Source organism: Salvelinus namaycush, unplaced genomic scaffold (genome assembly GCF_016432855.1).
Source record: "Salvelinus namaycush isolate Seneca unplaced genomic scaffold, SaNama_1.0 Scaffold43, whole genome shotgun sequence".
Taxonomy (NCBI): domain Eukaryota; kingdom Metazoa; phylum Chordata; class Actinopteri; order Salmoniformes; family Salmonidae; genus Salvelinus; species Salvelinus namaycush.
The window spans coordinates 543765-560742 of record NW_024061120.1 but is presented as its reverse complement, the minus strand read 5'-3'; the positions used below and the strand labels follow the sequence as shown (position 1 = coordinate 560742).

The 16978-nt window shown below is 44.9% G+C and overlaps 1 protein-coding gene across 2 annotated transcripts in view; it reads right to left on the bottom strand.

Moving 5' to 3' along the window:
* Positions 1 to 16978, bottom strand: part of emilin1a (elastin microfibril interfacer 1a) — a 54143-nt gene that overhangs the window by 27606 nt on the left and 9559 nt on the right. For both annotated transcript variants that reach the window (XM_038986206.1, XM_038986207.1), the window contains exon 2: positions 1989 to 2108. In XM_038986206.1, the coding sequence (XP_038842134.1) occupies positions 1989 to 2108 (120 nt within the window). The remainder of the gene's footprint in view (positions 1 to 1988; positions 2109 to 16978) is intronic.

Here is a 16978-nt window from a genome sequence, read left to right as displayed (position 1 = left end):
AGAGAGAAAGGATACTCTAAAGAGAGAGAGAGAGGGTTGATACTCTAAAGAGAGAGAGAGAGAGGAATGATACTCTAAAGAGAGAGAGAGGAAAGAGAGAGAGAAAGGATACTCTAAAGAGAGAGAGAGAGAGAGGAATGATACTCTAAAGAGAGAGAGAGAGAGAGGAAGGATACTCTAAAGAGAGAGAGAGAGGGGAAGGATACTCTAAAGAGAAAGAGACAGAGAAAGACAGAGAGAAAGGATACTCTAAAGAGAGAGAGAGGAATGATACTCTAAAGAGAGAGAGAGAGAGGGGAAGGATACTCTAAAGAGAAAGAGAGAGAGAGAAAGAGAGAGAGAAAGGATACTCTAAAGCAGGGGTGTCAAAGTCAAATGGACGGAGGGCCAAATAAAAAATTTAGCTACAAGCCGAGGGCCGGACTGTTCGAATGTTCATTGAAAAATTTTTAAATGACGCATATAGTCTAGTGAACCTAATTGAACCTACTGAAAACCTAACAAATATATTCCAATATGATCAGATAAATAAAGCAATATTTTCTTATGGCTCTGTCAGTAATCTTTAATTTTCAACAGACACAAAAGACAAATTTCCTTTATATAAAAATCCCCATAACATGAACATTAAATGAAAGAAACCGGTATTCAAGGCACCATCAGTAGCCTATATTTTCTATTTTAGCAAAAGTGGGCTAAATTTACTTCAAAGAAAAAAACAATAATAGCAATTTTCTATCATCCACTCAACTGAAATATTTTTAAAATATAATTGGATTGAAATACAATAAAATAAAGTGCAAAAATCTATTAATCAAAAACAACACTTTGTTTAAGGAGAAGTAACATGCAGTGAAAACAAATATTAAACTTTAACTTTTAAACTTGAACTGAGTAAAAACTCTAAATATGTGATTGCACAGTAATGTTCACTTGTTTGAGGTTGAGGGTGATACTTGGTGGTGTCCCATCTTTTCCACAAGTTCATCAATGTTCGGGGTAAGGCTCTGAGTAAAAAGAGTTGCCTTTTTTCTGGGCAAACTTCGTCACAAACTTTAATCATGCAGTTTTTGATGAAATCCCCCTCCGTAAATGGCCGGGCTGATTTAGCGATCTCTTCTGCCAAAATAAAACTGGCCTTGACAGCAGCCTGGCCTTGTGATTTGGCTTTTTTGAACAGAGCCTGTCGAGATTTGAGGCCTCGTTTTAATTCCTCTGCCTTTTGTAGCCTTTGTTCCATGTCCATATTCTTGTTTTTGTCCGCGTGTTTCGTTTCATAATGTCGTCTCAGATTATACTCTTTCAGTACCGCCACACTTTCTCCACACAGAAGACACACAGGTTTTCCAGCTACCTCCGTGAACATATACTCCGACTCCCACCTTGTTTGAAACCCCCGGTTCTCAGTGTCCACCTTCCGTTTTGCCATTTTTGATGGGTATCTGAAAGTTAATTTTACTGTGATGCTGACGACTGCTGTGCCAATAAATATTGAAATGAAGCAGCCTACTGCTCGGTGCGTCACCGTTGCATTGTGGGAAATGTAGTATTGGTGCGTGTAAAAGATCTGCGGGCTGCCGGCTTGCTGCGGTCTGCGGGCCGGTTCTAATAATAAATCAAGATCATCCCAGGGGCCGTAAAAAACCTTCTCGCGGGCCGGATGTGGCCCGCGGGCCTTGACTCTGACATATGTGCTCTAAAGAGAGAGAGAGGGGAATGATACTCTAAAGAGAGAGAGAGAGGGGAAGGATACTCACTGATTACCTTCAGAGAGGGAAAGGGGGCTGCCTAGTCAGTTGTACAACTGAATGCCTTCAACTGAAATGTGTCTTCCACATTTAACCTCTCTGAATCAGAGAGGTGCGATCTAGCAACCTTTCGGCCAGGCAAACTCAATCAAGGCCAAATAAAGTATTTTAAATTAATTTAAATAGTATTTGAACCCAGTATAATGTGGGGAGGGGGAGGAGATAGAGAGAGAGACTCACGCCATCACTCTGGAACACTGCCCCCAGGCACATCTCTGGTAGTCTGGCTTCACGTACGTCTCCACACCGTCCTCCATTACACAGCTGATGGTGCGTGTCACCACGTAAGCACACCAGTTCCTGTAAGGAAATACACACAGATGCCACCCTGTAAGCGCACCAGTTCCTGTAAGGCAATGCAAGCAGATGCCAGATGAGTCATTTAGTCCGTGTGTTACTATTGGCAGAAGAATTGTAATAGAACGTTCAGAAAAGAATAATAAACTAGTGGAAGGTCGATGTTCTTGATTCCACACATAAGATCATTCACACATGCATGCTGGGATATGTGGTACACACACAGACAGACAGACTCACACACACCCTTCCCTATCCCCCAGAGGGTTCAGTGAGTCTATCTGTCCCCCTCAGATGACCCTGGAGAAGACTGGGGAGAACCAGCTAGATTTAAGACACAGTCCCCCCCTTTTGTCCCAGGGAGACAGTCCAGTTATCTTATCATTTTTATATCATGACCCCAGTCCTCTTCTATAGTAAACTACCCCACTCAGTCCTCCTCTATAGTAAACTACCCCACTCAGTCCTCCTCTATAGTAAACTACCCCACTCAGTCCTCCTCTATAGTAAACTACCCCACTCAGTCCTCCTCCATAGTAAACTACCCCACTCAGTCCTCCTCTATAGTAAACTACCCCACTCAGTCCTCCTCTATAGTAAACTGCCCCACTCAGTCCTCCTTACAGTAAACTACCCCACTCAGTCCTCCTCTATAGTAAACTACCCCACCCAGTCCTCCTCTGTAGTAAACTACCCCACTCAGTCCTCCTCTATAGTAAACTACCCCACTCAGTCCTCCTCTATAGTAAACCACCCCACTCAGTCCTCCTCTATAGTAAACTACCCCACTCAGTCCTCCTCTATAGTAAACTGCCCCACTCAGTCCTCCTCTATAGTAAACCACCCCACTCAGTCCTCCTCTATAGTAAACTACCCCACTCAGTCCTCCTCTATAGTAAACTACCCCACTCAGTCCTCCTCTATAGTAAACTACCCCACTCAGTCCTCCTCCATAGTAACCACCCCACTCAGTCCACCTCCATAGTAAACTACCCCACTCAGTCCTCCTCTATAGTAAACTGCCCCACTCAGTCCTCCTCTATAGTAAACTGCCCCACTCAGTCCTCCTCTATAGTAAACTACCCCACTCAGTCCTCCTCTATAGTAAACTACCCCACTCAGTCCTCCTCTATAGTAAACTACCCCACTCAGTCCTCCTCTATAGTAAACTACCCCACTCAGTCCTCCTCTATAGTAAACCACCCCACTCAGTCCACCTCCATAGTAAACCACCCGCTCAGCAGTCCTCCTCCACTACTTCTTTGGCAGTGATTCCAGCCAATTAGTGTCCCTCTAGGGTCCAGCAGACTCTGGCCTTGGAACTGGAAGTTGTAACGGACAAACATTTCCTTCTTACAGGAATCTCACACAGCATTTTTTCTCTCTCTATGATGTTTAACACTTAGATCCACCCCAACTCTCCCGACTCCTCCATTTCTGTGGCTTAATGGGTTTATCCTCTCTCTCTCTCCCCCCACGCTCTCTCTCTTTCTCCCCCTTTCCCCCTCTCTCTATCTCTCCACCCCTCGCTCTCTCTCTTTCTCCCCCTTTCCCCCCTCTCTCTATCTCTCCGCCCCTCACTCTCTCTCCCTCTCCCCTTCTATCCCCCTCTCTCTTTCCCCCTTTCTCTCTCTCTCCCCCCCTCTATCTCCCCCCTCTCTCTCTCCTCACTCTCTCTCTCTCTCGCTCTTTTTCTCCCCCTTTCCCCCCCTCTCTCTCCCGCTTCCCCCCCCCTTTCCCCCCTCTCTCTATCTCTCCCCCCTTTCTATCTCTCGGCCCCTCGCTCTCTCCCCCCTCGCTCTCTCTCTTTCTCCCCCTTTCCCCCCCTCTCTCTATCTCTCCCCCCTTTCTACCTATCGGCCCCTCGCTCTCTCTCTCTTTCTCCCCCCTTTCTATCTATCCGCCCCTAGCTCTCTCTCTCTCCCCTTCTCTCTCTTTCTCTCCCCCCCTCTCTCTCTCCACCCCTCTCTCTCTCAATTTCAATTCAAGGGCTTTATTGGCATGGGAAACATATGTTAACATTGCCAAAGCAAGTGAAGTAGATAATAAACAAAAATGAAACAACTATACAAATTAACAGTAAACATTACACATACAGAAGTTCCAAAAGAATAAAGACATTTCAAATGTCATTTTATGTCTATATACAGTGTTGTAACAATGTGCAAATAGGGTTGTATTTACAATGGTGTTTGTTCTTCACTGGTTGCCCTTTTCTTGTGGCAACAGGTCACAAATCTTGCTGCTGTGATGACACACTGTGGTATTTCACCCAGTAGATATGGGAGTTTTCAAAATAGGGCATGTTTTTGAATTATTTTTGGATCTGTGTAATCTGAGGGAAATATGTGTCTCTAATATGGTCATACATTTAGCAGGAGGTTAGGAAGTGCAGCTCAGTTTCCACCTCATTTTGTGGGCAGTGTGCACATAGCCTGTCTTCTCTTGAGAGCCAGGTCTGCCTTCAGGGGCCTTTCTCAATAGCAAGGCTATTGTACATAGTCAAAGCTTTCCTTAAGTTTGGGTCAGTCACGGTGGTCAGGTATTCTGTCACGGTGTCCTCTCTGTTTAGGGACAAATAGCATTTTAGTTTGCTCTGTTTTTTGTTAATTCTTTCCAATGTGTCAAGTAATTATCTTTTTGTTTTCTCATGATTTGGTTGGGTCTAATTATGTTGCTCTCTCTCTCACTCCCCCCCTCTCTATCTCTCACTCCCAGCCCCTCCCCTCTCTCTCTCTCTCTCTCTCACTCCCAGCCCCTCTTTTCTCTCTCTCTCACTCCCAGCACCCACCCCCTATTTTCTCTCTCTCTCACTCCCCCCCTTTCTCTCTCTCACTCCCAGCCCCCTCCCCTCTCTCTCTCTCACTCCCAGCCCCTCTCTCTCTCTCTCACTCCCAGCCCCCCCCTCTCTCTCTCTCTCTTTCATTCCCAGCACCTCCCCTCTTTTCTCTCTCTCTCTCACTCCCAGCACCCCCCCTCTTTTCTCTCTCTCTCACTCCCAGCCCCCTCTCTCTCTCTTTCTCTCTCACTCCCAGCACCCCCCTCTTTTCTCTCTCTCACTCCCAGCACCCCCCCTCTTTTCTCTCTCTCTCACTCCCAGCCCCCTCTCTCTCTCTTGCTCTCTCACTCCCAGCACCCCCCTCTTTTCTCTCTCTCTCACTCCCAGCACCCCCCCTCTTTTCTCTCTCTCTCACTCCCAGCCGCCTCCCCTCTCTCTCTCTCTCACTCCCAGCCTCCTCCCCTCTCTCTCTCTCACTCCCCGCCCCTCTCTCTCTCACTCCCAGCCCCCCCTCTCTCTCTCTCTCTCTCTCTCTCTCTCTCTTTCATTCCCAGCACCTCCCCTCTTTTCTCTCTCTCTCACTCCCAGCCCCCTCCCCTCTCTCACTACCAGCCCCTCTCTCTCACTCCCCGCCCCCCCTCTCGCTCTCTCTCTCTTTCATTCCCAGCACCCCCCCTCTTTTCTCTCTCTCTCACTCCCAGCCCCCTCTCTCTCTCTTACTCCCAGCACCCCCGCTCTTTTCTCTCTCTCTCACTCCCAGCCCCCTCCCCCTCTCACTCCCAGCCCCCCCCCCTCTCTCACTCCCAGCACCCCCCCCCCCCCTCTCTCTCTCTCTCTAACATGAAATTCTACATTCAACTGTATTCCAATAAAAATATCCATTAATCCAGATACCCAGGGTGAAATCACTCCCCACTGTAGAAAAACCCCATCAAAGACATGGGACCGGACTGTTATTTATTTTTCCAGACTGTCTACTAGCTGGGGATTTATGGTGCTTTGACATTCAAAAGTTATATCTGAAGAAGTTCCAGCCACTATAAACAACGAACTATTTTCGGTCTGAGTAACCCAAGCATGCGACAAGATATTTGAAACAGAAATTACTAAATGTTTAATCTTTAGTGTTGAGCTGTTTGACGTTGTCGGACTCTGTCTACTCTAGGGACGTTCTGCAGCTCATCTAATGGCAGGGGTTTAGTAGCTGAATGACCCCTGGGAGGGGAGGGGTTTAGTAGCTGAATGACCCCTGGGAGGGGTTTAGAAGCTGAATGACCCCTGGGAGGGGTTTAGTAGCTGAATGACCCCTGGGAGAGGTTTAGTAGCTGAATGACCCCTGAGAGGGGTTTAGTAGCTGAATGACCCCTGGGAGGGGAGGGGTTTAGTAGCTGAATGACCCCTGGGAGGGGTTTAGAAGCTGAATGACCCCTGGGAGGGGTTTAGTAGCTGAATGACCCCTGGGAGGGGTTTAGTAGCTGAATGACCCCTGGGAGGGGTTTAGTAGCTGAATGACCCCTGGGAGGGGTTTAGTAGCTGAATGACCCCTGGGAGGGGTTTAGTAGCTGAATGACCCCTGGGAGGGGTTTAGTAGCTGAATGACCCCTGAGAGGGGTTTAGTAGCTGAATGACCCCTGGGAGGGGAGGGGTTTAGTAGCTGAATGACCCCTGGGAGAGGTTTAGTAGCTGAATGACCCCTGGGAGGGGAGGGGTTTAGTAGCTGAATGACCCCTGGGAGGGGTTTAGTAGCTGAATGACCCCTGGGAGGGGTTTAGTAGCTGAATGACCCCTGGGAGAGGTTTAGTAGCTGAATGACCCCTGGGAGAGGTTTAGTAGCTGAATGACCCCTGGGAGGGGTTTAGTAGCTGAATGACCCCTGGGAGAGGTTTAGTAGCTGAATGACCCCTGGGAGGGGTTTAGTAGCTGAATGACCCCTGGGAGGGGAGGGGTTTAGTAGCTGAATGACCGCTGGGAGGGGTTTAGTAGCTGAATGACCCCTGGGAGGGGTTTAGTAGCTGAATGACCCCTGGGAGAGGTTTAGTAGCTGAATGACCCCTGGGAGAGGTTTAGTAGCTGAATGACCCCTGGGAGGGGTTTAGTAGCTGAATGACCCCTGGGAGGGGTTTAGTAGCTGAATGACCCCTGGGAGAGGTTTAGTAGCTGAATGACCCCTGGGAGGGGTTTAGTAGCTGAATGACCCCTGGGAGGGGAGGGGTTTAGTAGCTGAATGACCGCTGGGAGGGGTTTAGTAGCTGAATGACCCCTGGGAGGGGTTTAGTAGCTGAATGACCCCTGGGAGAGGTTTAGTAGCTGAATGACCCCTGGGAGGGGAGGGGTTTAGTAGCTGAATGACCCCTGGGAGGGGAGGGGTTTAGTAGCTGAATGACCCCTGGGAGGGGTTTAGTAGCTGAATGACCCCTGGGAGGGGTTTAGTAGCTGAATGACCCCTGGGAGGGGTTTAGTAGCTGAATGACCCCTGGGAGGGGAGGGGTTTAGTAGCTGAATGACCCCTGGGAGAGGTTTAGTAGCTGAATGACCCCTGGGAGGGGAGGGGTTTAGTAGCTGAATGACCCCTGGGAGGGGAGGGGTTTAGTAGCTGAATGACCCCTGGGAGGGGTTTAGTAGCTGAATGACCCCTGGGAGGGGTTTAGTAGCTGAATGACCCCTGGGAGGGGAGGGGTTTAGTAGCTGAATGACCCCTGGGAGGGCCGAAATATGAGGGGCCAGTGAGAGGCCTGTAAAAATATAAATTACAGGGTCAAAGGTTTTACTGACCTTTAGGTGACCTGACCAGGAAATAAACTAGACATGCTGGCAGCTTATGACTAGGGCCCAGAGTTGTTCCTGGTGAGTGGTCAGGAAAAACTCCTGGTCCAATATTTTATTTATTTATGTTTTGGATCTATAATTGCTGATTCAGCATATAATTATGCTGTAATCTTCCTGCGGCTCCCTCTCCAATCCCCAAAGCCTTTACTGTGGGAGGCTATGGAGCACGAGGACTATCATACTCTCATGTTCATGCTTACTCAGATGGTTGTGTTCAGGTGGGCCAGGCTGGGATCGTTATGGCTTTTGTCCCAAATGGCACCCTATTCCCTATATAGTGCACTACGTTTGACCAGGGCGCATAGGGAATAGGGTGCAATTTGGTACGCACACATTATGTTTCTAGTGCAGTAAGTCAACCAGGACAAAGCCTTACACCTGCCAGAGAGATCACTTCATTCCCTATTAAAAGTTACTCATACTGAACAAAAATATACACTCAACATGCCAGTGGCGCAGAGGTCTTAGGCACTGCATCTCACTGCTAGAGGCGTCACTACAGATCCTGGTTAGATTCCAGGCTGTATCACAACCGGCCGTGATTAGGAGTCCCATAGGGCAGCGTACAATTGGCCCAGCGTCGTCCGGGTTAGGTTTTGGCTGGGGTAGGCCGTCATTATAAATAAGAATTTGTTCTTAACTGACTTGCCTAGTTAAACAAATAAAAAATCTACGATTTTACTGAGTTAAAGTTCATATAAGGAAATCAGTCAATTGAAATAAATTCATTAGGCCATAATCTATGGATTTCGCAATACTGGACAGTGGCACAGCCATGGGTGGGCCTGGGAGGACATATGCCCACCCACTGGGGAGCCAGGCCCAGCCAATCAGAATACGTTTTTTCCCACAAAAGTTTTTTTATTACAGACAGAAATACTCAGTTTCATCAGCTGTCCGAGTGGCTGGTCTCAGACGATCCCACGGGTGAAGAAGCCGGATGTGGAGGTCCTGAGCTGGCGTGGTTACACGTTGTCTGCGGTTGTGATGCCGGTTGGGCGTACTGCCAAATTCTTTAAGATGGCGTTGGAGGCGGTTTATGGTAGAGAAATGAACATTACATTTTCTGGCAACAGCTCTGGTAGATATTCCTGCAGTCTGCATGACAATTGCACACTCCCTCAAAACTTGAGACATCTGTGGCATTGTGTTGTGTGACAAAACTGCACGTTTTAGAGTGGCCTTTTAATGTCCCCCAGCACAAGGTGCACCTGTGTAATGATCATGCTGTTTAATCAGCTTCTTGATATGCCTCACCTGCCAGGTGGATGGATTATCTTGGCAAAGGAGAAATGCTCACAGGGATGTGACCAAATTTGTGCACAACATTTGAGAGAAATAAGTTTCTTGTACTTACTGTATGGAAAAGCCCCATATACTACCCACCACTGCGACCTGTATGCTCTCGTCGGCTGGCCATCGCTTCATATTTGTCGCCAAACTGGTCAACCCCAAAGCCAACTCCTCCTTTGGCCACCTTTCCTTCCAGTTCTCTGCTGCCAATGACTGGAACGAATTGCAAAAATCACTGAAGCTGGAGACTCATATCTCCCTCACTCACTTTAAGCATCAGCTGTCAGAGCAGCTTACCGATCATTGCTTTCTGTACACAACCCATCTGTAAATAACCCACCCAACTACCTCATCCCCATATTGTTATACATTTTTTTTGCTCCTTTGCACCCCAGTACCTCTACTTGCATATTCATCTTCTGCACATCTATCACTCCAGTGTTTAATTGCTAAATTGTAATTAAGTCGCCACTATGGCCTATTTATTGCCTTACCTCCCTAATCTGACTACATTTGCACACACTGTATATAGACTTTTCTATTGTGTTATTGACTGCCCCTGTGTTTGTAATAGGCTATACTGCGTTCAACAGGGTGTGTGTGTGTGTGTGTGTGTGTGTGTGTGTGTGTGTGTGTGTGTGTGTGTGTGTGTGTGTGTGTGTGTGTGTGTGTGTGTGTGTGTGTGTGTAACATGTTATACTGCGTTCAATATGGTGCTTGTGTGTGTGTGTGTGTGTGTGTGTGTGTGTGTGTAACATGTTATACTTTGTTCAACAGGGTGCTTGTGTGTGTGTGTGTGTGTGTGTGTGTGTGTGTGTGTGTGTGTGTAACATGTTATACTGCCTTCAACAGGGTGCTGTGTGTGTGTATGTGTGTGTGTGTGTGTGTGTGTGTGTGTGGCTATGGAGCTGAACATCGGCGCTACAGCTCATCATCAGTCCTGAAAGGGAAACTTCATCGCTATACAGTATTTCGGGTGTTTTTCCAGTCTCCCACAGTGGAGGCTGCTGAGGGGAGAACGGCTCATAATTATGGCTGGAACAGAGCCAATGGAAACATGGAAACCATGTGTTTGATACTATTCCACTGATTCCACTCCTGCCACTACCACGAGCCCGTCCTCCCCAACCAAGGTGCCACCAACCTCCTGTGCTCGTGAGTGATGGGAGGTGTTCCAGTCTCACTAGATAATTATGACAGATGAGAGGTGTTCCAGTCTCACTAGATAATTATGACAGATGAGAGGTGTTCCAGTCTCACTAGATAATTATGACAGATGAGAAGTGTTCCAGTCTCAGTAGATAATTATGACAGATGAGAGGTGTTCCAGTCTCACTAGATAATTATGACAGATGAGAGGTGTTCCAGTCTCACTAGATAATTATGACAGATGAGAGGTGTTCCAGTCTCACTAGATAATTATGACAGATGAGAGGTGTTCCAGTCTCACTAGATAATTATGACAGATGAGAGGTGTTCCAGTCTCACTAGATAATTATGACAGATGAGAGGTGTTCCAGTCTCACTAGATAATTATGACAGATGAGAGGTGTTCCAGTCTCACTAGATAATTATGACAGATGAGAGGTGTTCCAGTCTCACTAGATAATTATGACAGATGAGAGGTGTTCCAGTCTCACTAGATAATAAGTGATGAGAAGTGTTCCAGTCTCACTAGATAATTATGACAGATGAGAGGTGTTCCAGTCTCACTAGATAATGAGTGATGAGAAGTGTTCCAGTCTCACTAGATAATTATTAGTGATGGGAGGTGTTCCAGTCTCACTAGATAATTATTAGTGATAAGAGGGTGTTCCAGTCATAATTATGACTGATGAGAGGTGTTCCAGTTTCACTACATAATTATGACTGATGAGAGGGTGTTCCAGTTTCACTACATAATTATGACTGATGAGAGGGTGTTCCAGTCTCACTAGATAATGAGTGATGAGAGGGTGTTCCAGTCATAATTATGACAGATGAGAGGTGTTCCAGTCTCACTAGATAATTATTAGTGATGAGAAGTGTTCCAGTTTCACTAGATAATTATGACTGATGAGAAGTGTTCCAGTCTCACTAGATAATTATGACTGATGAGAGGGTGTTCCAGTCATAATTATGACTGATGAGAGGGTGTTCCAGTCATAATTATGACTGATGAGAAGTGTTCCAGTCTCACTAGATAATTATGACTGATGAGAAGTGTTCCAGTCTCAGTAGATAATTATGACTGATGAGAGGGTGTTCCAGTCTCACTAGATAATTATGACTGATGAGAGGGTGTTCCAGTCATAATTATGACTGATGAGAAGTGTTCCAGTTTCACTAGATAATTATGACTGATGAGAAGTGTTCCAGTCTCACTAGATAATTATGACTGATGAGAGGATGTTCCAGTCTCACTAGATAATTATGACTGATGAGAGGGTGTTCCAGTCATAATTATGACTGATGAGAGGGTGTTCCAGTCATAATTATGACTGATGAGAGGGTGTTCCAGTTTCACTACATAATTATGAGTGATGAGGTGTTCCAGTTTCAATACATAATTATGACTGATGAGAGGTGTTCCAGTCATAATTATGACTGATGAGAGGGTGTTCCAGTCATAATTATGAGTGATGAGAGGGTGTTCCAGTCATAATTATGACTGATGAGAGGGCGTTCTAGTAATAATTATGACTGATGAGAGGGTGTTCCAGTCATAATTATGACTGATGAGAGGGTGTTCCAGTCATAATTATGAGTGATGAGAGGGTGTTCGTCATAATTATGACTGATGAGAGGGTGTTCCAGTTTCACTACATAATTATGAGTGATGAGAGGTGTTCCAGTTTCAATACATAATTATGACTGATGAGAGGTGTTCCAGTCATAATTATGACTGATGAGAGGGTGTTCCAGTCATAATTATGAGTGATGAGAGGGTGTTCCAGTCATAATTATGACTGATGAGAGGGCGTTCTAGTAATAATTATGACTGATGAGAGGGTGTTCCAGTCATAATTATGACTGATGAGAGGGTGTTCCAGTCATAATTATGACTGATGAGAGGGTGTTCCAGTTTCACTACATAATTATGAGTGATGAGAGGTGTTCCAGTTTCACTACATAATTATGACTGATGAGAGGGTGTTCCAGTCATAATTATGACTGATGAGATGGTGTTCCAGTCATAATTATGACTGATGAGATGGTGTTCCAGTCATAATTGAGTGATGAGAGGTGTTCCAGTCATAATTATGACTGATGAGGGTGTTCCAGTCATAATTATGACTGATGAGAGGGTGTTCCAGTTTCACTACATAATTATGACTGATGAGAGGTGTTCCAGTCATAATTATGACTGATGAGAGGTGTTCCAGTCATAATCATGACTGATGAGAGGTGTTCCAGTCATAATCATGACTGATGAGAGGGTGTTCCAGTCATAATCATGACTGATGAGAGGTGTTCCAGTCATAATCATGACTGATGAGAGGGTGTTCCAGTCATAATCATGACTGATGAGATGGTGTTCCAGTCATAATTATGACTGATGAGAGGGTGTTCCAGTCATAATCATGACTGATGAGAGGTGTTCCAGTCATAATCATGACTGATGAGATGGTGTTCCAGTCATAATCATGACTGATGAGATGGTGTTCCAGTCATAATCATGACTGATGAGAGGGTGTTCCAGTCATAATCATGACTGATGAGGGTGTTCCAGTCATAATTATGACTGATGAGAGGGTGTTCCAGTCATAATCATGACTGATGAGAGGGTGTTCCAGTCATAATTATAGCCATAATTCCAGTCATAATTATGACTGATGAGAAGTGTTCCAGTCTCACTAGATAATTATTAGTGATAAGAGGGTGTTCCAGTCATAATTATGTCATAATTCCAGTCATAATTATGTTACATTGGTAACTTGTTTATAATAGCAATAAGGCACTTCTGGGGTTTGTGGTATATGGCCAATATACCACGGCTAAGGGCTGCGTCGTGCCTAAGAACAGCCCTTAGCCGTGGTATTGGCCATATACCACACCCCCTCGTGCCTTATTGGTTAATTCTACACCACGTTGCTACAGTAGGAATACAGATGGTACACAACGATTGGCCATGAATGTGTAATAGAGTTTTAGTTTTTCTCTTACAGACAATACCGCTTAGATACAAAGACATTGATGACTCTCAGGAGGATATGTGAAAGATCCCTGAACAACCATCTCTCCTTGTATCAAAGTGACTCCTCGTATCATAATTGCCACTATTTTTTTCTACTGTATTATTGACTGTATGTTTGTTTATTCTGTGTTGTTGTATTTGTCGAACTGCTTTGCTTTATCTTGGCCAGGTCGCAGTTGTAAATGAAAACTTGTTCTAAACTAGCCTACCTGGTTAAATAAAGGTGAAATAAAAATATATAAAAAAACTCCGAACCATTCACTGCACCACCAAAAAACACCATATCCAAGTATTCCCTTTGTAGAGCTGTAGTATTTATTCTATGGTGTTAATAGTATATTTTTCTGCTACTCTATACTTTGTCATACATTGCCATAACTGTTCCTGCATACTGCTGTGTAAACTCACCTCGGTCTCCAGAGCAAATAAACTTTGTCTTCAATACAACCCATGTCTACTTATTTGCTATAGTGACAAGACTAATCTACTGTTTTATTGAGACATGTTTACAGTCGTGGCCAAATGTTTTGAGAATGACACCAATATTAATTTTCAAAGTCTGCTGCCTCAGTTTGTATGATGGCAATTTGCATATACTCCAGAATGTTATGAAGAGTGATCAGATGAATTGCAATTAATTGCAGTGTCCCATGCAAATTAACTGAATCCCCAAAAAACATTTCCACTGCATTTCAGCCCTGTCACAAAAGGACCAGCTGACATCATGTCAGTGATTCTCTCGTTAACACAGGTGTGAGTGTTGACGAGGACAAGGCTGGAGATCACTCTGTCATGCTGATTGAGTTCGAATAACAGACTGGAAGCTTCAAAAGGAGGGTGGTGCTTGGAATCATTGTTCTTCCTCTGTCAACCATGCTTACCTGCAAGGAAACGTGCCGTCATCATTGCTTTGCACAAAAAGGGCTTCACAGGCAAGGATATTGCTGCCAGTAAGATTGCACCTAAATCAACCATTTATCGGATCATCAAGAACTTCAAGGAGAGCGGTTCAATTGTTGTGAAGAAGGCTTCAGGGCACCCAAGAAAGTCCAGCAAGTGCCAGGACCGTCTCCTAAAGTTGATTCAGCTGCGGGATCGGGGCACCACCAGTACAGAACTTGCTCAGGAATGGCAGCAGGCAGGTGCGAGTGCATCTGCACGCACAGTTAGGCGAAGACTTTTGGAGGATGGCCTGGGGTCAAGAAGTTCAGCAAAGAAGCCACTTCTCTCCAGGAAAAACATCAGGGACAGACTGATATTCTGCAAAGGTACAGGGATTGGACTGCTGAGGACTGGGGTATTTTCTCTGAATCCCCTTCCCCTTTATGGCATCCGAAAAGAAAAAAAACAGTAAAGCATCCTGAGACCATTCATGTGTGGGGTTGCTTCTCAGCCAAGGGAGTGGGCTCACTCACAATTTTGCCTAAGAACACAGCCATGAATAAAGAATGGTACCAACACATCCTCCGAGAGCAACTTCTCCCAACCATCCAGGAACAGTTTGGTGACGAACAATGTCTTTTCCAGCATGATGGAGCTGGAGCACCTTGCCATAAGGCATAAGTGAAAACTAAGTGGCTCGGTTGAACAAAACATTGATATTTTGGGTCCATGGCCAGGAAACTCCCCAGACCTTAATCCCATTGAGAATTTGTGGTCAATCTTCAAGAGGCGGGTGGACAAACAAAAGCCCACAAATTCTGACAAACTCCGAGCATTGATTATGCAAGAATGGGCTGCCATCAGTCAGGATGTGGCCCAGAAGTTAATTGACAGCATGCCAGGGCAGATTGCAGAGGTCTTGAAAAAGAAGGGTCAACACTGCAAATATGTATAATATATATATCAACTTCATGTAATTGTCAATAAAAGCCTTTGACACTTATGAAATGCTTGTAATTATACTTCAGTATTCCATAGTAACATCTGACACTGAAGCAGCAAACTTTGTGGAAATTAATATTTGTGTCATTCTCAAAACTTTTGGCCAGGACTGTACTTGTCAACTAATTAAAGTTTAAATGATACACCAACTCCCTGCATCATTTGTTTTAGCAATAAGACTGAAGCTAGTTTATCCAAATAAGTTTCATGAATATCACAATGAATTGATTCAAAAGTCAGCACTTTATTGGTTTCTGATGCAGCTGGAGTCATTTAGTCACTTGTCAGTACACTTGTAAAAAATATTATATAAAACACTATTATATACATACAGTGCCGTGAAAAAGCATTTGCCCCCTTTCTAATTTTCTCTACTTTTGCATATTTTTAATGCTGAATGTTTTCAGATCTTCAACCAAAACCTAATATTAGATAAAGAGAACCTGAGTGAACAAATAACACAACAATTACATTAATTTATTTCATGAACAAAGTTATGCAACACCCAATGCCCCTGTGTGAAAAGTAATTACCCCGTTACACTCAATAACTGGTTGTGCCAAACATTAGCTGCTATGAATCTAACCTAACACTTCCTGTAGTTGTTGATCAGTCTCTCACATCACTGTGGAGGAATTCTGTCCCACTCTTCCATGCAGAACTACTGTAACTCAGCGACATTTGTGGGTTTTCAAGCGTGAACTGCTCGTTTCAAGTCCTGTCACATCTCAATTGGGAATAGGTCTGGACTTTTGGCCATTCCAAAACTTCAAATTTGTTGCTTTTTAGCCAATTTCATGTAGACTTGATTGTGTGTTTTGGATCATTGTCTTGCTGCGTTACCCAGCTGTGCTTCAGCTCACAGACGGATGGGCCTGACATTCTCCTGTAGAATTCTCTGATACAGAGCAGAATTCATGGTTTCCTCTATAAAGGCAAGTCGTCCAGGTCCTGAGGCAGCAAAGCATCCCCAAACCATCACACTACCACCACCATGCTGGACCGTTGCTATGAGGTTCTTACTGTGGAATGCAGTGTTTTGGTTTTCGCCAGACATTATGGTACCCACGTTATCCTAAAGGTTATACTTTTGACTCATCTGTCACCATAGAACATTCTTCCAAGAGTCTTGATGATGTCCAGAACACAACATCTCAATCAAGTCTACTTGTTTTGGGGGTAATGGCACCTGGTTTAGCAGGCTTTGGAGCTGAGGCGATGTTGGCAGGGATGTTGGGTTTTGGGGAGCTGTGACTCAGGCTCGTTGTAGACAACCGTCTGGCCCTTTTCTGCACTCCACAGTCAGGTGGACAAGCCTCTCGTACACTTTCTTAACCACCCACTGCTTTGGCAGAAGAGTTGTTTGTACTACAAGTCTCCTGGAAAGACATGAAGCCTGATCGTGAGGATGTGTAACCATACAAGAAACCATGTTCATCTGTAAACAAAATAAAAGTTTGAGGGGGGGGTTGACTTGTAGACAGTCTAGTTGTGTATTGTAGTGTATGAGCACCTACAGTTGTTCTGTTGAGTAGAGCACTTCCAACAGTAGAGTGAATAGTCTAGAATAGCATACTAACAGCCTTCTTCCCTCATGCCAAAGAACTGGCTGCATGGGTGTGACAAGTTTGAAGAACACTTGGCTTGTGTGTTGGTGATTTTGTTTTCTCAAGAGGGGATTGTGCTTTCATAAATACATTTGGCTGTCCTGGCTTATTTCAAAGTCAGATGATGTTGATCTTGAGTTCATTCCAGGGTGAAAGCTTTCATCCAATGTGTCTACAGGCTCTGTACTACTAAAGATGGTGTCAAGGTCAGCTTTCATCCAATGTGTCTACAGGCTCTGTACTACTAAAGCTGGTGTCAAGGTCAGTAGCAGGATGAGTCTGTAGGACACACAGTAGTCAGTGATTA